The sequence below is a fragment of the Cherax quadricarinatus genome, chromosome 79 (genome assembly GCF_038502225.1).
Source record: "Cherax quadricarinatus isolate ZL_2023a chromosome 79, ASM3850222v1, whole genome shotgun sequence".
Lineage (NCBI taxonomy): Eukaryota > Metazoa > Arthropoda > Malacostraca > Decapoda > Parastacidae > Cherax > Cherax quadricarinatus.
Genome location: NC_091370.1, coordinates 19,152,304 through 19,175,526, shown reverse-complemented (window position 1 = coordinate 19,175,526; position 23,223 = coordinate 19,152,304). Strand labels below are relative to the sequence as shown.

Below are 23,223 nucleotides of genomic sequence, written 5' to 3'. Positions count from 1 at the left end.
ACATATTTTAAGAAAAAGAGGATAAATAAGTATACACGATATGATGTAGGGCGAAATGACAGTAGTTTGTTGGATTATGTATTGGTAGATAAAAGACTGTTGAGTAGACTTCAGGATGTACATGTTTATAGAGGGGCCACAGATATATCAGATCACTTTCTAGTTGTAGCTACACTGAGAGTAAAAGGTAGATGGGATACAAGGAGAATAGAAGCATCAGGGAAGAGAGAGGTGAAGGTTTATAAACTAAAAGAGGAGGCAGTTAGGGTAAGATATAAACAGCTATTGGAGGATAGATGGGCTAATGAGAGCATAGGCAATGGGGTCGAAGAGGTATGGGGTAGGTTTAAAAATGTAGTGTTAGAGTGTTCAGCAGAAGTTTGTGGTTACAGGAAAGTGGGTGCAGGAGGGAAGAGGAGCGATTGGTGGAATGATGATGTAAAGAGAGTAGTAAGGGAGAAAAAGTTAGCATATGAGAAGTTTTTACAAAGTAGAAGTGATGCAAGGAGGGAAGAGTATATGGAGAAAAAGAGAGAAGTTAAGAGAGTGGTGAAGCAATGTAAAAAGAGAGCAAATGAGAGAGTGGGTGAGATGTTATCAACAAATTTTGTTGAAAATAAGAAAAAGTTTTGGAGTGAGATTAACAAGTTAAGAAAGCCTAGAGAACAAATGGATTTGTCAGTTAAAAATAGGAGAGGAGAGTTATTAAATGGAGAGGTAGAGGTATTGGGAAGATGGAAGGAATATTTTGAGGAATTGTTAAATGTTGATGAAGATAGGGAAGCTGTGATTTCGTGTATAGGGCAAGGAGGAATAACATCTTGTAGGAGTGAGGAAGAGCCAGTTGTGAGTGTGGGGGAAGTTCGTGAGGCAGTAGGTAAAATGAAAGGGGGTAAGGCAGCCGGGATTGATGGGATAAAGATAGAAATGTTAAAAGCAGGTGGGGATATAGTTTTGGAGTGGTTGGTGCAATTATTTAATAAATGTATGGAAGAGGGTAAGGTACCTAGGGATTGGCAGAGAGCATGCATAGTTCCTTTGTATAAAGGCAAAGGGGATAAAAGAGAGTGCAAAAATTATAGGGGGATAAGTCTGTTGAGTGTACCTGGTAAAGTGTATGGTAGAGTTATAATTGAAAGAATTAAGAGTAAGACGGAGAATAGGATAGCAGATGAACAAGGAGGCTTTAGGAAAGGTAGGGGGTGTGTGGACCAGGTGTTTACAGTGAAACATATAAGTGAACAGTATTTAGATAAGGCTAAAGAGGTCTTTGTGGCATTTATGGATTTGGAAAAGGCGTATGACAGGGTGGATAGGGGGGCAATGTGGCAGATGTTGCAAGTGTATGGTGTAGGAGGTAGGTTACTGAAAGCAGTGAAGAGTTTTTACGAGGATAGTGAGGCTCAAGTTAGAGTATGTAGGAAAGAGGGAAATTTTTTCCCAGTAAAAGTAGGCCTTAGACAAGGATGTGTGATGTCACCGTGGTTGTTTAATATATTTATAGATGGGGTTGTAAGAGAAGTAAATGCGAGGGTCTTGGCAAGAGGCGTGGAGTTAAAAGATAAAGAATCACACACAAAGTGGGAGTTGTCACAGCTGCTCTTTGCCGATGACACTGTGCTCTTGGGAGATTCTGAAGAGAAGTTGCAGAGATTGGTGGATGAATTTGGTAGGGTGTGCAAAAGAAGAAAATTAAAGGTGAATACAGGAAAGAGTAAGGTTATGAGGATAACAAAAAGATTAGGTGATGAAAGATTGAATATCAGATTGGAGGGAGAGAGTATGGAGGAGGTGAACGTATTCAGATATTTGGGAGTGGACGTGTCAGCGGATGGGTCTATGAAAGATGAGGTGAATCATAGAATTGATGAGGGAAAAAGAGTGAGTGGTGCACTTAGGAGTCTGTGGAGACAAAGAACTTTGTCCTTGGAGGCAAAGAGGGGAATGTATGAGAGTATAGTTTTACCAACGCTCTTATATGGGTGTGAAGCGTGGGTGATGAATGTTGCAGCGAGGAGAAGGCTGGAGGCAGTGGAGATGTCATGTCTGAGGGCAATGTGTGGTGTGAATATAATGCAGAGAATTCGTAGTTTGGAAGTTAGGAGGAGGTGCGGGATTACCAAAACTGTTGTCCAGAGGGCTGAGGAAGGGTTGTTGAGGTGGTTCGGACATGTAGAGAGAATGGAGCGAAACAGAATGACTTCAAGAGTGTATCAGTCTGTAGTGGAAGGAAGGCGGGGTAGGGGTCGGCCTAGGAAGGGTTGGAGGGAGGGGGTAAAGGAGGTTTTGTGTGCGAGGGGCTTGGACTTCCAGCAGGCATGCGTGAGCGTGTTTGATAGGAGTGAATGGAGACAAATGGTTTTTAATACTTGACGTGCTGTTGGAGTGTGAGCAAAGTAACATTTATGAAGGGATTCAGGGAAACCGGCAGGCCGGACTTGAGTCCTGGAGATGGGAAGTACAGTGCCTGCACTCTGAAGGAGGGGTGTTAATGTTGCAGTTTAAAAACTGTAGTGTAAAGCACCCTTCTGGCAAGACAGTGATGGAGTGAATGATGGTGAAAGTTTTTCTTTTTCGGGCCACCCTGCCTTGGTGGGAATCGGCCGGTGTGATAATAAAAAATAAAAAAAAAATATTATTATTATTATTATTATTTGTTATGCATAGTGGCCTACAACTTTTAGGACTCACCAGCCATGGGTTCAGGCTCCAGCTGTTCTGTAATTTGTTTGCAACTGTGTTATTATGATTTTCATGAGTCATGAAATATTAATGAAGATAAAGATTCACTACTGTGAAATAATGAAAAAAATGCAAACATTCAAAATAAAATAAAACAGTAAACTAGACAAAGAGATATTACAAAGGAACAGAGCCAAGCAAGAACTCTACTGAGAAATTGCAACAATGGAATGTATGCAAGATAGAATTTAACATTTTTATAATGATCTGAAAATGAAGACTCATTGTGGTAAGGAGTAAAAAAAAAAATGGCCAAAATTAAAGACATAAATTAAGATGGAAGAAGCAACATGATCATCTTACTGTATATGTATGTGCATTTTCTTATAGGCAAACAAATTAAGTGAAAAGAATGTATTACTGCAAACACCAAGTCTGTATTTGTCCCTCTGTTCGTATGCTCTTGCACTACCATCCACAAGATGGACACGGGGGTGCAAAATAAACTAGCTGTTTTGGTGGCAGAATCTAAATTCTCTTTAGGGTGACAGTGCATAGAAGCATGTGCTACAGTGTAGCTGTATTAATGTTGCATTAATGTTACATTCTGTTACTGCATGTGTTGCACTATTAGTGTGCCTGTGCATATGATGCAGTCTACTATTGCGTGTACTGCACCAACACTATACTTGTGTATATACTGCCTTTTCCATTTCAGTTTTGCAAATTTTGTGTGTACACTTGAGCTTGTGAAATCACCAGTGGTATAAAGCTCCAAGACATAAGGAAAGGCCTGGAGTATTGTATGTACAGTATATGGACAACAGGGTTAACAGTGAAGTTATTGCATAAAATAAAGGTAGAGAGAATCAATGACATATTCGTGTAGATTATATTAAAAATTAAGGCCAAATATATATGTTCATGTAAAGTGTGTGTTACTGAGGTGAATGCCTGGTGCTGAGCTGCATGTACATTATTATATGCATATTGTAATATGATCATACAGTGCCAGAGAAATGAGAGAGATAGAAAGGAATAACTGGGTTTGACTTGAGGAAGGCGAGGCAACTAAAATGTCTTAGAGCTAGAGCTCTGTCAGCATCAAAGTACTCCATTTGAAAGAGGCTGCATGACTGGTACATGTACTTGTTTTACTTGTCTACAGGAAACATTATAGTATACATGTACAACACACTTGTTACAAGATCCTAATTTCTCAACTTTCACACATTTTTCAATGCATAAGATCTTGGCTGTGTACTGTATTTTATACTTTAGTGTACTGTCCTGTATTTTGAGTTTATGTTTGTCTTTATTTTTAATCTAAACATCTCCACGAGTCATAACGATGAGACTGTGCTGGCCTGTTACTGTGCTGGCCTGTTACTGTGCTGGCCTGTTACTGTGCTGGCCTGTTACTGTGCTGGTCTGTTACTGTGCTGAGATCAAGCTACGGAAAAAACCATTTCTAATATGAAACAGAAGAAAGCTTAACAAATGCACAATGAATATAGAACAAATAGATTATCAGTTGCAGTGAAGAGAATCAGTTCAGCATGTAGATACCCTATGCACTGCCACAGTGGGAGACAGCCAATGTGTTTAAAAATATATAAAAAAAAAAAAACACTAAATCCATGTGTGTCATTGAGTTGCGTTATCAAGGATGGAGGTAGACAAGCACACCTTCTACTGCAACACTCCAACCAAGTGGAAGACAAATATGCCATGCTTCTTTATTTCAATTTAAATATGTCATAATTAACAAAAAATTTGTGAACATAAAAATCATCCAAGAAACAAGTGCAAATTTTATTTTAAACATTTTATAAAAATTACTCTTAATTTTGTTTTGGTAGGTTCTTGTCTCCATCCACTAAAGAAATATTATGAACATATAAATTACTGTCAAATATATGTTACAAGTATAAAATACTGTACAAAACAGAGAGATACTGATACTGTACTGTTAGCAACTTTCAAAATGTGAGCAAGCCATAACATTTAGTTGAATTTTAGTTTACCAGTCAAAGAAGTGAACTATATGGGCTAGCCACTGACTATTGTGGATAAGCATATACAATCTGATAAACAGCTGCTTCTGTTTCAAATGATTCAGACATTTGTACTTGCTCCTGAATAGCAACTTGGGGCTGATCAGTAGTGGGAGGTTCATCTGGTGGGGCTATCACAGTGTTCACCACAGCGGGTGGTGGCTCAGTCGGTGCCACTTTCTTAGCACGTTTATATTTCACAAGTTGAGTATGAGTTGTTCCATCACTCTTGATGGACTGAATGTACACACCATGGACACTCTTTATGTGTGCTGTTAGATTACATCGCTGAGAGAAGGTAGAAGGGCAGAGATGACACATAAATGGTTTCTCTCCAGTGTGACTTCGCACATGTGACTGTAATTTCCCCTTATATACAAAAGATTTACCACACGTTGGGCACTTAAATTTTTTATTGCTTTCATTGTGCTCCTGCCACTTATGCTTACTCACCGCAAGTTTGTGAGCAAAGGATTTACCACAAATATCACAGAGGACATTCTTCTCACCAGTGTGTGTTGCCATATGAACAGTGTATTGAGATTTCCACAAAAACCCTTTGTTACAATACTTACACACAAACTTGGGAGCATGAGATAAACGGTGAAAATACATCTGTTGCTTACTATCACAAACTTTCCCACACTCATTGCAAGCCGTTGGATGGTGCTTGTACTGATGTATCCTTAAGGATGTCTTACATTCAAATGAAATTGAACAGTCGTTGCATGTTAAATTTCCTTGTCTATGCTCCCTTAATTTTTGTTCTTTGGAAAAAAATTTGTCACAACTAGTACAGTGTACAGTGTTAGGTCCAAGTATTGAAGGCCCTTTTTTACCTTGTAAGGTCTTTTTAAAATGAACCATTGAAATATGTACTGACAGTACATCTTGACGCCCAAACCTTCGTCCGCAGTGTTCACAAACAAAACGCCGTTCACCATCACCATGTTTCGTGTCTTTATGGCGTTCTAAATTATGGGGTCTTGTAAACACAACACCACACAGATCACACGGGAATGCAAATTCTGTAGAGTCATGTTCATCTTTGGCATGCCTTTGAAGTCGTGAAAATGTTGGGAATATTTTTTTGCACATTTGACAGGAAAATTCTTGACTTCTCTCAATCCTCTTTTTAATTACCTTTTCCTCCATATAGTGCATATCACTCAGTTTCTTTGGGCGTCGTTTTGTTCTTAATCCATATCCTTTTGTTTTCAAGATTTCCATAGCTAATTCATCATCGTCTGCATCTACTGGCTCTTCTTTTATTATAGATTCTGTCTTTATGCCATCAGTTTCAACACCGTTGACAAGTGCCAATTCTTCGTCAAAATCATCTGGTGATGGGAGACGTCTTTTTCTTTTTCTTCCTCTTTTCTTTCTGTAAGCTAAACTTTGATGACCAGTATTTTCTTCATCGTTCTCATCTCCTTGTAGTTCAAAGTCAGGATCACAGTCTTGGTCTCCATCCATTAAGCCTGAATTCAGTTTGAACAATGGATCTTTGCCTTTCAGGATTCTGCCACTTTTGGAGAATCTTGGATCTGCAACAAAGATAAAGATTTTTATTACTTTGCAATGTTTACAATGTGTGATTACAATTTTGATTTATTAGGTACATAGAAAGTCACTATCATGCTGGGGCATTTCGGGCTTTTCAAAAATTTTTACATTCCTATGCACATAAGACTTTTGAATTATAGGCCTACTGTTGGAGAAATCTGGTACAGGAATTTTGTGGTGGACTACAAAAAAGGAGCTACCCAATAGAAGTGTTAACCATCAAAGTTCACAAATCTCCATGTAAGATCATCTTACCATCCTCCATGAAAATTATTCAATTACCTTCAAGATTTGATTAGATTCCTTGAAGTCAGTCCTTTCAAAACAAAAATGAATTATCTTAACTATCCTGTACTTTTGACCTGCTTACACCACAATTAAATATGTTCTTTCTTCATTGCCATCAGTCAAATTTCATTAAAACTCAAAGCTGTTTTTTTAACAATTTAGATGCACTACAGAAAATACCTGAAATAACAGGACATGAAGAGGTCAAGGTCATTCATAATAGTCAAAAGTGAACACAAGACAAGAAATTGTTATTTTCACACTGATTTAAATATTGTAAGTCATAACATTCAACAAACTTATGTTTTAGAAGTTATCATTTTGTATTACTAGGCTACTGTACTTCTTAGTACAGTACTAAGCTTACTAGGTGGTGCAAACTGACACACACCCATTGTCACCTAATTACCAAAATATTAATTGAGAACAATTTTCAACTCATGAGAGCTTTTAACACTTCATATATCATCACTAGGCAGTGCAGTACCCCAGTCATGAATTGTACTCAAAATTTATTTCTTAACTAAATTTTACTAAGTACAGTTTTAAGCATAATAATACATCCACTATAATCTTTTCAAAAATTTTCAGAAAAATTGATGATGTTTTAAGTTAAACATCTTGCATTGAGGCTCTTCCTTTCTCTTAATGTGAATTTTGTGTATATTTGCTCTAATTTATACTGTAAACCCTGTATTATGCAAAAATCACACAGTGCAATTTTGTATTAATGCAACTGAGAAAGTGTTAGCATGAAAGAATCATTACAACATTAAGTTACATGAAAAACTTGGGTACTACAGTATGTGTCCTGGAGCTTTTCTTCCCTCTGACCCTAACTGGGATTGAGAGTTTGGAAAGGCACAGCTCCTCCTCTTCCCTACCGCCACCCATACCACCTACTTATAGTTTCTTTCTGGGAACATTGCCTAATTTATGCAGTGTGTTTAAAACTACAGTATTTCTGATGAGCATTATGTAAAATGTTAGTCAATGATTTAGATACAGAGTACATACTGGTATTCATATTCACTGCATCTCTTTGTACACATCAGAGAAACTGAAATGATGCATGCAAAAAATATAATATACTGTATACTGTGGAGCTTCTCCAAGCCTAGATATGTAACCCCAACTTATGACTGATACCCAATACGACACTGTAAGAGTATAAGACTCACCTGTTCTATCAGACTCATATCTTTCTTCTGCTTCCATCTTGTGTGGTAATGGGTCTCTATCCGTATAATCCCCATTATTCCGTAGTTCAGGCTGTACCCTACACTGAGCACTACTTATGGTTGACACACTTGCATGGCATTTTGTCGGCATATCACACTGAGTTTGCACACTGCCATCCACAAAAAAGGTACAAAAAAAAAGATTCATGCTAGGTCCGCAAGCATTGCATGGGTCAGTCTGTGTTGCTCTTGTATTTTCTATCTCTGGTGATATGGAAGACCAAGATATTATTATAGTATTATTCATATTATTCAAGCTATCAACACTACTGGAGAGAACATCTTTACTACCAGAAAAGACTATGCTTGGGCTAACATTGGTTGAAGTCATATGACTAAATTCTTGACCAGTAAGCAGACTGTTTTTGCCTGTTGACAATACTATGGAAGGATTAACAGGGGCTAATGATCTCAGGCTTAAGGCTGTAGAATCATGACTGCTCTGGGTTGTAAGTGACCTTTTGACTGGGTCACTCTCACTCATAAGCTCAATGCTGCTGCTCCCATCAACATGAATCACCTCTGAATGTTTACCTGCATCTATGTGCATTACTTCCAGAGTTTTACCTTCATCCATCTGAACAACTTCTACTGTTTTGCCATCAGCCATGTGCAACACTTCAACTGTTCTTCCATCCTGCACATGCATTACTCCAACTGTCTCTTTATTACCCACATGCATCACTTCTAAAGTCTTCCCCCTCTCTATCTGCTTTACTTGAACCCTTTTCTCAGAGCTAACACTCATACTGGCCTCTTGTTCTGTCAGCAGTCTTTGAACAGTCGAATCCTCAGGCATGACTCCAACAGTACTTTCGTCAACAAGAACAAAACACTGCTGACGTCCATCCAGAGAGCCATTGTAAACATCCTCACTCATGACAATAGGGATGCCTGTGCTAGTGCTTTGTGGCTGAATGTCTGGCATGTTCAACCCAGAAAGTTTAGCCTGGGAAGACATTTCAGGAGCCTTAGGGGCTGGATGAAGTTCTGACATTTTAGCTGCTACATTTTAAGAGCAAGAATAATATGCAGTCTCCTCAGGTATATATAATGTAGAATGTTGCTTATTACAGGTTTCTCTTGCTGTCCTAATCTGAAAAAATATATACATTATACGTATATTAAATACATGAAAAATACATTAACATACTATACACTATGCATTTAATGCACCAAAAATACGAAGTTACATACTTATGAATGCTAACAGAAACTATGGTGCTGTACTTGGGATTAACTGTGTAAATACAGGACAACATAAGAAAGAGAGAAAACAATAAGAGATTTTTTACCTGTGATTTTTATCTGTAATGTTTTTTGAGAACCTTCAAAACTAGGGATGCCAAGCCCATGATGATTCTCTTCAAATTGCTTGTGCTCTCTAGGCTGGAATACTGCTGTACACTAACGGCTTCCTTCAAAGCTGGCGACATTGCAGACCTGGAGAGTGTACAAAGAACTTTCACGGCACACATAAGTACGATAAAGCACCTAAACTACTGGGAACGGTTGAAGGTCCTTGATCTGTATTCCTTCGAATGCAGGCGAGAGAGATACATGATAATGTGTATACACTTGGAAGGTCCTGGAGGGATTGATACCAAACCTGCACACGAAAATCACTCCCTATGAAAGCAAAAGACTTGGCAGGAGATGCAACATTCCCCCGATGAAAAGCAGGGGCGCCACAAGTACACTGAGAGACAACACAATAAGTGTCCGGGGCCCAAGACTGTTCAGTTGCCTCCCAGCATACATAAGGGGGATTACCAACAGACCCCTGGCTGTCTTCAAGAAGGCACTGGACAGGCACCTAAAGTCATTACCTGACCAACCAGGCTGTGGTTCGTACGTCAGCGTGCATGTGGCCAGCAGTAACAGCCTGGTTGATCAGACCCTGATCCACCATGAGGCCTGGTCTCAGACTGGGCAGCAGGGACATTGACCCCCAAAACCTTCTCCAGGTAAACTCAGGAGAGTTTTCCTACTCTCGTGGCTCTGCCTATGGCGAGACCTCCTTGTTGAATGCTTTGTTGATAAGACTGTTGCTGTTGGCAGCCCACTGGCCCACACATCCATCACAGCCTGGTTAATCTGGCACACTATGGAGGTAGTGGTACAGTTTCTTCTTGAAAACTTTTACATAGGTTCTGGTCATATTTCTGATATCTGCTGGTAACCCAGTGATATTAATTGTATAAAAGACAGAAATTGGGGAAACATGACTTAAGTACAGTGGACCCTCGGTTATCGGCTGTTCCACTTATTGGCCAACTCGCTTATCGACCGTTTTTTCGGCTTCCGGTTATCGGCTGTTATTTCGCTTATCGGCCATATGGTACGTGTCAACCCGCCGCCGCCAGCTGCGATTGTGTCAGTCTGGCTTTCTCTCTGTGCAAGTGAGGAAGCTCCTGCTCATTCATCCAAACATTTTGCTATAACTGAATGATTTTCATGGTTATCGATTAAGTGCAACTGGGAAATAAGTAACCATGGCCCCAAAGAAAGTTCCTGGTAAAGTTTCTATGCTAAAGAAAGTGGGAAACACGATGGAATTTAAGAAAGAAGTTGTTAGGAAAGACACATATGCAACAGTTAGGTATCTTTATTTCGAAACGTTTCGCATACACAGTAGGCTTCTTCAGTCGAGTACAGAAAAGTTGATAGAAGAAGAAGAGACATGAAGACGATGTAATCAGTCCATTACCCTTGAAGTTTTGAGGGACTGACCACCTCAAAACTTCAAGGGTGATGAACTGATTACATCATCTTCACGTCTCTTCTTCTTCTATCAACTTTTCTGTACTCGACTGAAGAAGCCTACTGTGTAGGCGAAATATTTCGAAAGAAAGAAGTTGTTGAAAAGTATGAGAGTGGTGTTCGCGTGCTAGAACTTGCCAGGATGTATGGGGAAAACTTCTATCCTGGCAAAGAAAGAACAAATCAAGGAAGCTGATGTGGCAAAAGGAGTAAATATGCTAACCAAACAAAGGTCACTGATAATGGAAGGTATGGAGAAGTTGGTTTTGTGGATCACCGAAAAACAATTAGCGGGAGATAGTGTTGTGGAGTTGATGATTTGTGAGAAGGAAAGGCAGTTGCATGCGGATCTTGCAAAGAAAATGCCTGGAACAAGTGCTGAGGTTAATAAATTTAGGGCCAGAAAAGGCTGGTTTGAGAGATTTAAGAAGTGTAGTGGCATGCACAGTGTGGCTGCAATGTGTGGCTGAAAAATTTGTGCAGGAATTCAAGAGGCATGTAGAGGCTGAAGCATTCCTCCCCCAACAAGTGTTCAATTGTGACAAAACAGACCTTTTTTGGAAGATGCCAAAGAGGACCTACATTGCGCAGGAGGAAAAACAGTCAGGAAACAAGCCTATGAAAGACAGGGTTGCTCTTTTGTTCTGTGCTAATGCTAGTGGGGATTTCAGAGTGAAGCCTTTACTGGTATATCACTCTGAAAATCCCAGACTGTTCAAGAAAAACAATGTCATCAATAATAGATTGTGTGTGATGTGGAAAGCTAATAATAAAGCACAGGTCACAAGGCACATTTTCAAAGAGTGGGTCAATGATGTGTTTGGCCCCAGTGTGAAATAATACCTCCTGGAAAAGAAATTGCCACTTAAGTGCCTCCTGGTACTGGACAATGCTCCTGCTCATCCTCCTGACTTGGAAGACCAATTGTTTAGGGACTTCAGTTTTATAACAGTGAAGTTCTTGCCTCCTAACACCACTCCTCTCATTCAGCCCATGGACCAGCAGGTCATTTCTAACTTCAAAAAAACTCTACACAACTCTGCTTGGAGAAAATTGTGACCAGATTGTGTCCAGGAGAGGGATTTTGAAGGGTTTGGGGCTGACCCTGAGGACCCTACACCTGTTGTGCAATCTATTGTGGCAATCTATTGCTGCAATCTATTGCTGCACAATAACAGCACCTTTCAAGGCAGGTGAAACTGCTGACCTAGAATATGTAGAGAGAACCTTCACAGCACACATAACTGTGATAAACCACCTCAATTACTGGGATTGCTTGAATTTAGTGAACTTGTACTGCTTAGAATGCAGGCGGGAGAGATAGATGATTATATACACCTGGAAAATCCTAGAGGGACTAGTACCAAACTTGCACATGAAAATCACTTCCTACGAAAGCAAAAGACTCAGCAGATGATGAAACATCCCCCCCCAATGAAAAGCGGGGGCGCCACTAGCACGATAAGAGACAACACAATAAGTGTCAGGGGCCCAAGACTGTTCAACTACCTCCCAGCATACATCAGGGGGATTACCAATAGACTCCTGGCTGTCTTTAAGCAGGCACTGGACAGGCACCTAAAGTCAGTACCTGACCAGCCAGGCTGTGGTTCGTATGTTGGATCAAGCCCTGATCCACCATGAGGCCTGGTCACAGACCAGACCGTGGGAGTGTTGAACCCCAGAACTCTCTCCAGTTATACTCCAGGTATACTTGGGAAGTCCATGGGGTTGGATGTGAATGGCAAGTATGTGGAAGAGTTGGTGGAGGACCACAGGGAAGAGCTAACCACTGAAGAGCTGCAAGATCTTCAACTTGAACAGCAACAGACTGCAGCTGAGGAAATTGCTTCAGAGGAGGAAGAGAGAGGGGAAAAAGTGCCTTCTTTAGTGATTAAGGATGTGTGTGTAAAGTGGAATGAGTTGCAAAGTTTTGTTGAAAAGTATCACCCTGACCAAGCTAAAACAAGCCATATCTAAAACATGTTCAGTGGCAAAACCTTGTCCCACTTCAGGGAAATCTTAGAGAGACACCAGAAATAGAGCACTCTGGACAGTTATTTTGTGCAACAGGGTTCCAGTGACTCTCAAGCTGGTCCTAGTGGCATTAAAAAAACAAAGAAGGGAAGTAACCCCAGAGAGGGATTTGTTACCTGAAGTCCTTTTGGAGGGGGATTCCCCTTCTAAACAATAACCCCAACTCCCTCTCTCCTCCTCCCTCTCTTCAATAATGGTATGTAATAGTGATTTAATTGTTCATGTATTTATTTGATTTAGTTCTCATTGTTTTCTGTATGAAAAACTACAATTAATCTTAAAATAATGTATTTTTTGTGAATATTTTTGGGTATCTGGAGCAGATTGATTGTATTTATATTAATTCTTATGGGAAATATTATTTCAATTTTCAGCCATTTCTGTTTTAGGCCAACCTTCTGGAATGGATTACAGCCAATAACTGAGGGTCCACCGTATGTAAATGGAAAAATAGGAAAAAATATGATATAAAGAGCAGAAAATATCTAAGACAGAGTTTGATAATTTACTATTTGTAACTTTTGTATCTGCATTTCATTTGTTATTGAGGATTTCCAAATATAAATATCTACATTTGAATTTTATTTTTTAAGATTACAGTACATAAATCTGTACTCTAGGTGTATTGGGACATGCACATTTCACCCCATCCCTGATCAGTTCTCACCTATTGAAGGTATACTACTGCTTCCTTTCCCAGGATGCACCCCCACAATAAATTTAATTTAAGCACTATCACACAAAACTGAGGGAACTTCAGCAATTCCAGAATTCATGCCAAAATAATCATGAGCCCTTTGGCTAGGTTCAAAAATAAGTTAGACAAATACATGAGTGGGAATTGGTATCTGTCAGTAAGATCTGCCTAGCATAGACCTGCAGTCCTATAATTTTTTATACCTGGTAGAAATGCTCCACCACAAATCAATTAATATATCATCACCAATCATCATAAAAACATATGGTTACCATGTATGGATCACACCCATGAGTCTACATAAGTACAATTATCATACATAGTAACATATGTATAAATTACCTAGGATAACCCAAAAAAAGAGTCAAACAAAAGTGGCTTATTTTTATTGAGGTTCTTCTAATATCTTACAAATTAAAGCCTAGCAGTAAGTTACAATAGAAATCAATTATGATTATAACCTTAAAAGTTTAACATTGGGGTTGAACTATACTACAGTGTGAGATGTATGAACAAGTCTCCTAACATCTTTTGTTACTTTGTAGAAAATATATTTTTTACGTTATGAAAGGGGACATGCTAAACCTATAGGAGATGTAGGAAAGTATGTTTATTTAGGTACAGGTATGCATAAGTGCAATTATCATACAAAGTAATATGTGTAAATTACTTAGGATAACCTGTGGCACTCGCCTCACACACTGTTTGTGGTTCAATCCCAGGTATGTTTCCTCACACCTGCTGTTCCTGTTCGCCTAGCAGTAAGTAGGTACCTGAGTGTTAGATTACTGGTGTGGGTTGCATCCTGGGAAACCTTGAAGGACCCCAGCGGAAATAAGACAAACAGTCCTCAATGATGCATCAAGTTTCTTGGGTTATCCTGGGTGGTTAACCCTGCGGGTTAAAAATCCCATCAAATCTTATCTTAACCTAATAAAAAAAAATCAAGACACCTTGGGAAAAAAGAGGTAATAAGACTCGACCTGAGAACACTTAAGGTAGCTTTTATTCTTTGGTTCAAGATTATTATTATTATAGTGGGGGAGCACTAAACCCATAGGTATTATACAGTGCCTGGGGGGGGAGGAGGGATGGAAGGTATTCAGACTTAATTCAGGGAACTGGAGCACAGATCCAATTCCCTAGATCAAGAGCCCATTACCAGCGTCAAGGAACCTCCCTTGAGGGGTTTGGATCAAGAGCCCTTCAGTGCCACAAGACACCTCACTTAAAAGGCTAGAAGTGAACATTGTATAATTATCACAATCAAAACTAAGCGTTAAACCCACAAGTGTAGTGAATAAATAGTAAATAGATACCTGGTACTTAAGTCTACTTGTGGGTGACAACCTGGGGAGGACCTAGTAAGAACCCTCATCGAAAGTAGCCACATTGGTTAGTTAACAATCTAAATAAAGTCTTCTTTCCTCTTCATCTTCTGTCTTTCGTCATTACTATTATATTGGAAAAGAAACGCTAAATTCGCACGAGTCACCAAGCTTCTACCTTTCAGAATTGTTGACTTTTGTTTACAAAACTTGAGGCAGATCGGTTATACTTTTTTATAAAGTTTGTCAGCTCGGTTATACTTCTTTATAAAGCTTCTGTCAAGTCGGTTATAAAGTTTATCAGCTTGGTTAAGAGAGAGAGAAAAAAATTTTATTCGGATTTTTAATCCCGGAGGGTTAGCCACCCGGGATAACCCAATAAAAGGCGATGTGTCATCGAGGGACAGTTTTTTGTCCAATGGGGAAATAAGTCACTCTGTCTGACTTTTATTTTTGGGTTATCCTAGGTTCTCTACACATATGGTGCTATGTATGGTAACCTATAATAACTGTTTGTGTATACCTGAATAAACTTACTTATTTCTTAATCTTGTTTCCCCAGGAAGTAATCCACACCAGTCCACTGACACCCAAAAGATAAAGATTTTATTTCTTTGCAAGGTTACAACGTGTACAGGATTTGCAATTTTGATTTGTTAAGTACAAAGAAAGCCACTATCGTGCCGGGGCATTGCGGGGCTTCTGTCAGGTCGGTTATACTTTTTTATAAAGCTTCTGTCAGGTCGGTTATACTTTTTTATAAAGCTTCTGTCAGGTCGGTTATACTTTTTTATAAAGCTTCTGTCAGGTCGGTTATACTTTTTTATAAAGCTTCTGTCAGGTCGGTTAAACTTTTTTATGAAGCATGTTTACCTGGAGTTTACCTGGAGAGAGTTCCAGGAGTCAACGCCCTCGTGGCCCGGTCTCTGACCAGGCCTCATGGTGGATCAGGGCCTGATCAACCAGGTTGTTACTGCTGGCTGCACGCAATCCAAAGTACGAACCACAGCCCGGCTGGTCGGGTACTGACTTTAGGTGCTTGTCCAGTGCCTGCTTGAAGGCAGTCAGGGGTCTATTAGTAATCCCCCTTATGTATGCTGGGAGGCAGTTGAACAGTCTCGGGCCCCTGACACTTATTGTGTTGTCTCTTAACGTGCTTGTGGCACCCCTACTTTTCATTGGGGGGATGTTGCATCGTCTGCCAAGTCTTTTGCTTTTGTAGGGAATGATTTTCATGTGCAAGTTTGGTACTAGTCTCTCAAGAATTTTCCAGGTGTATATAATCATGTATCTCTCCCTCCTGCATTCCAGGGAGTACAGGTTCAGGAACTTCAAGCGTTCCCAATAATTGAGGTGTTTTATCTCCATTATGCGCGCCGTGAAGGTTCTCTGTACATTTTCTAGGTCAGCAATTTCACTTGCCTTGAAAGGTGCTGTTAGTGTGCAGCAATATTCCAGCCTAGATAGAACAAGCGACCTGAAGAGTGTCTTCATGGGCTTGGCATCCCTAGTTTTGAAGGTTCTCATTATTCATCCTGTCATTTTTCTAGCAGATGCAGTTGATACAATGTTATGGTCCTTGAAGGTGAGATCCTCTGACATGATCACTCCCAGGTCTTTGACGTTAGTTTTTCACTCTTGTGTGGTTGGTGTCGGTTAGTGTCATAAACACAACCAGAGAGATGGATTATTGAAAAATTAACATTTTTTTTTCTTCTTAAAACACTTATCAAAATATACAATGATCAGAAAGCCCATAGGATGCACAGCACCACTGAATATCGTATAGTGTAATGTTAATGAGTATTATAATATTAAGGTAAAAGCGCTAAACCCAGATAGATCATAAGAACATAAGAACGAAGGAACACTGCAACAGGCCTACTGGCCCATGCGAGGCAGGTCCAAGTCTCCTACCGGCTTAAGCCAATGCACCCAACCTAGTCAGGTCAGGTCACATTGACTTAAGGGAGGAACACGGCAACCGACCTGGTAGCACAAGCTATCAGGTCCAACTCACACCCACCCACATCCACTCATGTATTTATCCAACCTATTTTTAAAGCTACACAACGTTCTGGCCTCTATAACTGTACTTGGGAGTTTGTTCCACTCATTTACAACTCTATTACCAAACCAGTACTTTCCTGTATCCTTCCTGAATCTGAATTTTTCCAACTTAAAACCATTGCTGCGAGTCCTGTCTTCCATTTATACACCTCAATCATATCCCCCCTAATTCTACGTCTTTCTAGAGAGTGCAGATTCAGGGCCCTTAGTCTATCCTCATAGGGAAGGTTTCTGATACATGGGATCAACTTTGTCATCCTCCTTTGTACATTTTCCAGAGCATTTATATCCATTCTGTAATACGGTGACCAAAACTGTGCAGCATAATCTAAATGAGGCCTAACCAAGGATGTATAGAGTTGAAGAACAACCTGAGGACTCCTATTATTTATGCTTCTTGATATGAAGCCAAGGATTCTATTAGCTTTATTGCGAACACTTATGCACTGTTGTCTTGGTTTCAGATTACTGCTAACCAGAACTCCCAAATCTTTTTCGCAATCCGTAATATTAAGATCTACATTATTTAGTTTATATGTGGCATGGTTATTGTCCTGTCCAACATTTAGAACTTTGCATTTCAAATTCAAATTCAAATTCAAAGTTTATTCTCTATAAAGATTACAATGTTGAATTTACAGAATTTGGTTGTTGTGTGGTTTACATGTAGTTAAATAATGATTACAGAGTGTACCACTAGAACGCCTAGCATGGCTAGGCATATTAAACTGCATCTGCCACTTCTCCAACCACTGCATCAGTCTATTCAAATCTTCCTGGAGTGCTCTAATGTCCTCGTCAGAATGAATTCGATGGCCTATTTTGGTGTCATCGGCAAACTTGCTGATGTCGCTCTTTATGCCCTCATCTATGTCGTTTATGTAGATTGTGAACAGCAGGGGGCCCAACACTGACCCCTGTGGAACACCGCTCGTGACGCTTCCCCACTCTGATTTCTCCCCATTTATGCAAACTCTCTGCTTCCTATTTGTCAACCATGCCTCTATCCAGGAAAAAATTTCTCCTCCTATTCCATGTGCCTTAATTTTCCTGAATAGTCTCTGATGTGGGACCCCGTCAAAAGCCTTACTGAAGTCCATACACACAATGTCATATTCATTACCATGATCTACCTCCTCAAATACGTTAGTGAAAAAAGTTAGTAAATTCGTAAGGCAGGAACGCCCCTTTGTAAAACCATGCTGAGATTCGTTGATTAATTTATGCTTTTCAAGGTGGCTACGAACTGCCTCGGCAATTATTGATTCCATAAATTTTCCCACTATGGAGGTTAGGCTTATTGGTCTCTAGTTCGAAGCTAAGGACCTGTCACCTGCGCTTTTGTAATAAAAGACCTATCTAATAGATAACGATAATTATATTTCTTACAAGTACGTACCGTATACAATTATTGTAGATTATTATAATCAAAACTAAGCACTAAACCCACCAGCCATACAATGCTGTGCACTTGATATAGAGCTAGTTGACACAGGCACACTTTATAGAAAGTCACTGGTAATGCAGAGCATTGCTAGTAATATTTACATATATAACAAAGTAAGGAAAGAGTTCTGAGCTTGGTAATTCCAATTCCTAAGATAAAAAACACAACCAGAAAGTTATTATATTTATGGGGGAGTGCTAAACTTGGAGGGGTCATGCAGTAAAGAATAAAAGAATAAAGATTTTATTTCTTTGCAAAGGTTACAATGTGTAATTACAATTTTGATTTAAGTACAGAGAAAGCCACTATCATGCATTTCGGGCAGTGCCTGGGGAATGGAAGGCATATAGGCTCAAATACAGGTCCAATCCTTCAGTTCAAGAGCCCCTCACTAGAATCAAGGAACCTTCCTTGACGGGAGGATCAGGACAGTCCTCCTTCCTTTGGGGAGTCATCAGTGGTCCCCATCATTAATGTCCGACTCCTACCCAGAGCAAGTTCTCCAATGTACATGAACGGTATGCAATACCAACAAGTTGGAAAATTAGACACGTGCAACATTAAGATACCCAGATGTTGCATACATGTCTAATTTTTCAAGTTCTCCATTATGGGCAGTTGTAACGAAATCATAAATCAATGCCAAAAAGCTCTAGTTCAAGCACAGTCAAGTAAATTATAAATATATTTAGTAGTTAATCAAAGTTCTGGGACAGGAGATACAACCCATTCTGCTCCCCATGGTACCACCACTGATAATTATTATAATTTTTTTTTTCAACAAGTCGGCCGTCTCCCACCGAGGCAGGGTGACCCAAAAAAGAAAGAAAATCCCCAAAAAGAAAATACTTTCATCATCATTCAACACTTTCACCACACTCACACATTATCACTGTTTTTGCAGAGGTGCTCAGAATACAACAGTTTAGAAGCATACACATATAAAGATACACAACATATCCCTCCAAACTGCCAATATCCCAAACCCCTCCTTTAAAGTGCAGGCATTGTACTTCCCATTTCCAGGACTCAAGTCCGACTATATGAAAATAATCGGTTTCCCTGAATCCCTTCACTAAATATTACCCTGCTCACACTCCAACAGATCGTCAGGTCCCAAGTACCATTCGTCTCCATTCACTCCTATCTAACACGCTCACGCACACTTGCTGGAAGTCCAAGCCCCTCGCCCACAAAACCTCCTTTACCCCCTCTCTCCAACCCTTTCGAGGACGACCCCTACCCCGCCTTCCTTCCCCTATAGATTTATATGCTTTCCATGTCATTCTACTTTGATCCATTCTCTCTAAATGACCAAACCACCTCAACAACCCCTCTTCTGCCCTCTGACTAATACTTTTATTAACTCCACACCTTTTCCTAATTTCCACACTCCGAATTTTCTGCATAATATTTACACCACACATTGCCCTTAAACAGGACATCTCCACTGCCTCCGTCTCCTCGCTGCTGCATTTACCACCCAAGCTTCACACCCATATAAGAGTGTTGGTACTACTATACTTTCATACATTCCCTTCTTTGCCTCCATAGATAACGTTTTTTGACTCCACATATACCTCAACGCACCACTCACTTTTTTTCCCTCATCAATTCTATGTTTAACCTCATCCTTCATAAATCCATCCACCGACATGTCAACTCCCAAGTAGTATCTGAAAACATTCACTTCTTCCATACTCCTCCTCCCTAAATCATTTGATACCCTCATCACCTTACTCTTTTCTATGTTCACTTTCAACTTTCTACCTTTACACACATTCCCAAACTCATCCACTAACCTTTGCAATTTTTCTTTAGAATCTCCCATAAGCACAGTATCATCAGCAAAAAGTAACTGTGTCAATTCCCATTTTGAATTTGATTCCCCAAAATTTAATCCCACCCCTCTTCCGAACACCCTAGCATTTACTTCCTTTACAACCCCATCTATAAATATATTAAACAACCATGGTCACCATGGTTGTTTAATATATTTATAGATACACATCCCTGTCTAAGACCTACTTTTACTGGGAAGTAGTCTCCTTCTCTTCTACACACCCTAACCTGAGCCTCACTATCCTCATAAAAACTCTTTACAGCGTTTAATGACTTACCACCTATTCCATATACTTGCAACATCTGCCACATTGCTCCTCTGTCCACTCTATCATATGCCTTTTCTAAATCCATACATGCAATAAAAACTTCCCTACCTTTATCTAAATACTGTTCACATATGCTTCAATGTAAACACTTGATCTACACATCCCCTACCCACTCTGAAACCTCCTTGCTCATCCGCAATCCTACATTCTGTCTTACCTCTAATTCTTTCAATTATAACCCTACCGTACACTTTTCCTGGTATACTCAGTGAACTTATTCCTCTATAATTTTTACAGTCTCTTTTGTCCCCTTTCCCTTTATATAAAGGGACTATACATGCTCTCCGCCAATCCCTAGGTACCTTCCCCTCTTTCATACATTTATTAAACAAAAGTACCAACCACTCCAACACTATATCATCCCCTGCTTTTAACATTTCTGTCATGATCCCATCAGTTCCAGCTGCTTTACCCCCTTTCATTCTATGTAATGCCTCATGTACCTCCCCCACATTTACACTCTGCTCTTCTTCACTCCTAAAAGATGGTATACCTCCCTGACCAGTGCATGAAATTACTGCCTCTCGTTCTTCCTTAACATTTAAAAGTTCCTCAAAATATTCTCGCCATCTACCTAATACCTCCATCTCCCCATCTACTAACTCCCCTACTCTGTTTTTAACGGACAAATCCATACTTTCCCTAGGCTTTCTTAACTTGTTTAACTCACTCCAAAATTTTTTCTTATTTTCATTAAAATTTCTTGACAGTGCCTCTCCCACTCTATCATCTGCTCTCCTTTTGCACTCTCTCACCACTCTCTTTACCTTTCTTTTACTCTCCATATACTCTGCTCTTCTTATAGCACTGCTGCTTTGTAAAAACCTCTCATAAGCTACTTTTTTCTCTTTTATCACACCCTTTACTTCATCATTCCACCAATCACTCCTCTTTCCTCCTGCTGCCACCCTCCTATAACCACAAACTTCTGCCCCACATTCTAATACTGCATTTTTAAAACTATTCAAACCCTCTTCAACCCCCCCACTACTCATCTTTGCACTAGCCCACCTTTCTGCCAATAGACGCTTGTATCTCACCCGAACTTCCTCCTCCCTTAGTTTATACACTTTCACCTCCCTCTTACTTGTTGTTGCCACCTTCCTCTTTTCCCATCTACCTCTTACTCTAACTGTAGCTACAACTAAATAATGATCTGATATATCAGTTGCCCCTCTATAAACATGTACATCCTGGAGCCTACCCATCAACCTTTTATCCACCAATACATAATCTAATAAACTACTTTCATTACGTGCTACATCATACCTTGTATATTTATTTATCCTCTTTTTCATAAAATATATATTACTTATTACCAAATCTCTTTCTACACATAGCTCAATTAAAGGCTCCCCATTTACATTTACCCCTGGCACCCCAAATTTACCTACTACTCCCTCCATAACATTTTTACCCACTTTAACATAGGATGGGATTATAATATTATAACCATGTGGGAGCGCTAAACCCAGAGGATTATACAGCGCATGTGGGGGAGGGGATGGAAGGTATTCAGGCTCAATTCAGGGAACTGGAGCATTGATCTAATTCCCTAGATCAAGAGTCCCTCACCAGCATCAAGGAACCTCCCTGAAAGGGGCATAGGATGGGAGATAGTGCTATACCTGAAGGGTTCATAAAGCAGCCCTTGATGTCTCACAATTATCACATATAACCATAGAGAAGCACTTAACCCATAAGGGTCGATTATTACCACCAAAACTAAGCACTACACCCACAAGGGTCATACAGCACAGAAATTATTGTATATGGTGAGAAAACGTAACCCACAGGGGTCATAGAGCCTCAGTGAACAGAAGGCAATCAGCTTTGATACCAGGGAAAGAGGCCTAATTCCTTAGATCAAGAGCCCCTCACCAGCATCAAGGAACCTTCCCTGAGGGGACCACATAGAACCTGAGGAACGGGAGGTGATAATTTAGTTTAATCTGAAGAAAATGAAGATAGCTCCAATTCCTTAAATCAACTCATCACTGAACTTCTCCATTTGAAAGGTTTATTGTAGCTTAATTAATCTTTGTGGGAGACAGTCCAATAGCACTGAACGAGCCAGTGTTAATTTTACGACAAATAATGCACTCGCAATCCATGATTTTAAGAAACAATTCAACTATATTCAGAGTTAACACTTATAATGTTTTATATCCGATTTGACATTTAAAAAACATAAATTTTGTAGGTTTCCATAACTATTATTACATTACTATTTATTTTCATGTATGTATACAAGCACTTTACAGCATTTTGCTAATGCAGCAGTTTTCAATTATACCCATTCTTCATTTATTCAGACTTCCCACAATAAATATATTCACCACTCATAAGCTAAGGATGAAAATATATTGAGGTAAGTAATGTGTGTACTGTACATGCATTTTTAGGCCTAGTTCTATTGCTCACTGCTGTATAGTCCTTGTGGCTTAGCGCTTCTTTTTGATTATAATAATAATCTATTGCTCACTCAATATATGATAGTGTAAACATGTTTTCTGGCTTTTATATGCATTTGAAAGTAAAAGAAAGGTTGTTTCGCTTTATAGCAGTAGCCTGGAACTTAACGGGCTTCACAGCAGTATCCCGGGACCCAGCCTGCTTTACAGCAGTAGCCCGGAACCCAGCCTGCTTTACAGCAGTAGCCCGGAACCTAACCTGCTTTATAAATGGGGTTCTGTACAGTGTCTGGGGAATAGAAGGTAATCAGGTTTGATCCAAGAGAAAGGACAGCTTCTATTCCATGGAACAAGAGCCCTGTAATGGTATCAAGAGGCTTCCCTTTCTTGAAGGATGAGGTTATTTTCAAATAAAGCTGTTTCATAATACATTCACAATGACTCCAGGTAAATAAGAAATCC

The 23,223-nt window shown here is 39.7% G+C and overlaps 1 protein-coding gene across 3 annotated transcripts; it reads right to left on the bottom strand.

Annotated features, from left to right (window-relative positions):
• Positions 1–4,482: 4,482 nt before the first annotated feature.
• Positions 4,483–15,337, bottom strand: LOC128702699 (uncharacterized). Of its 3 annotated transcripts, none has more exons than XM_070102035.1 (4): positions 15,197–15,337; positions 9,130–9,277; positions 7,775–8,930; positions 4,483–6,286 (listed from the first exon to the last, which is right to left on the bottom strand). In XM_070102035.1, the coding sequence occupies exons 3-4, from the start codon at positions 8,829–8,831 to the stop codon at positions 4,746–4,748; spliced, it is 2,598 nt and encodes an 865-aa protein (XP_069958136.1). In that variant the 5' UTR covers positions 8,832–8,930; positions 9,130–9,277; positions 15,197–15,337; the 3' UTR covers positions 4,483–4,745. The 3 variants fall into 3 exon arrangements, with proteins under 3 accessions (XP_069958136.1, XP_053653079.2, XP_053653078.2); XM_053797104.2 differs by lacking the exon at positions 15,197–15,337 and adding an exon at positions 14,838–14,932; XM_053797103.2 differs by lacking the exon at positions 15,197–15,337 and adding an exon at positions 14,651–14,895.
• Positions 15,338–23,223: the final 7,886 nt, after the last annotated feature.

Coding starts and splice junctions, on each gene's coding strand:
- LOC128702699 (XM_070102035.1), bottom strand. CDS start 8,831: ATGTCAGAACTTCATCCAGCCCCTAAGGCTCCTGAAATGTCTTCCCAG. Junction 6,287..7,774: donor ATATGAGTCTGATAGAACAG/GTGAGTCTTATA, acceptor TCTTTGTTGCAG/ATCCAAGATTCTCCAAAAGT.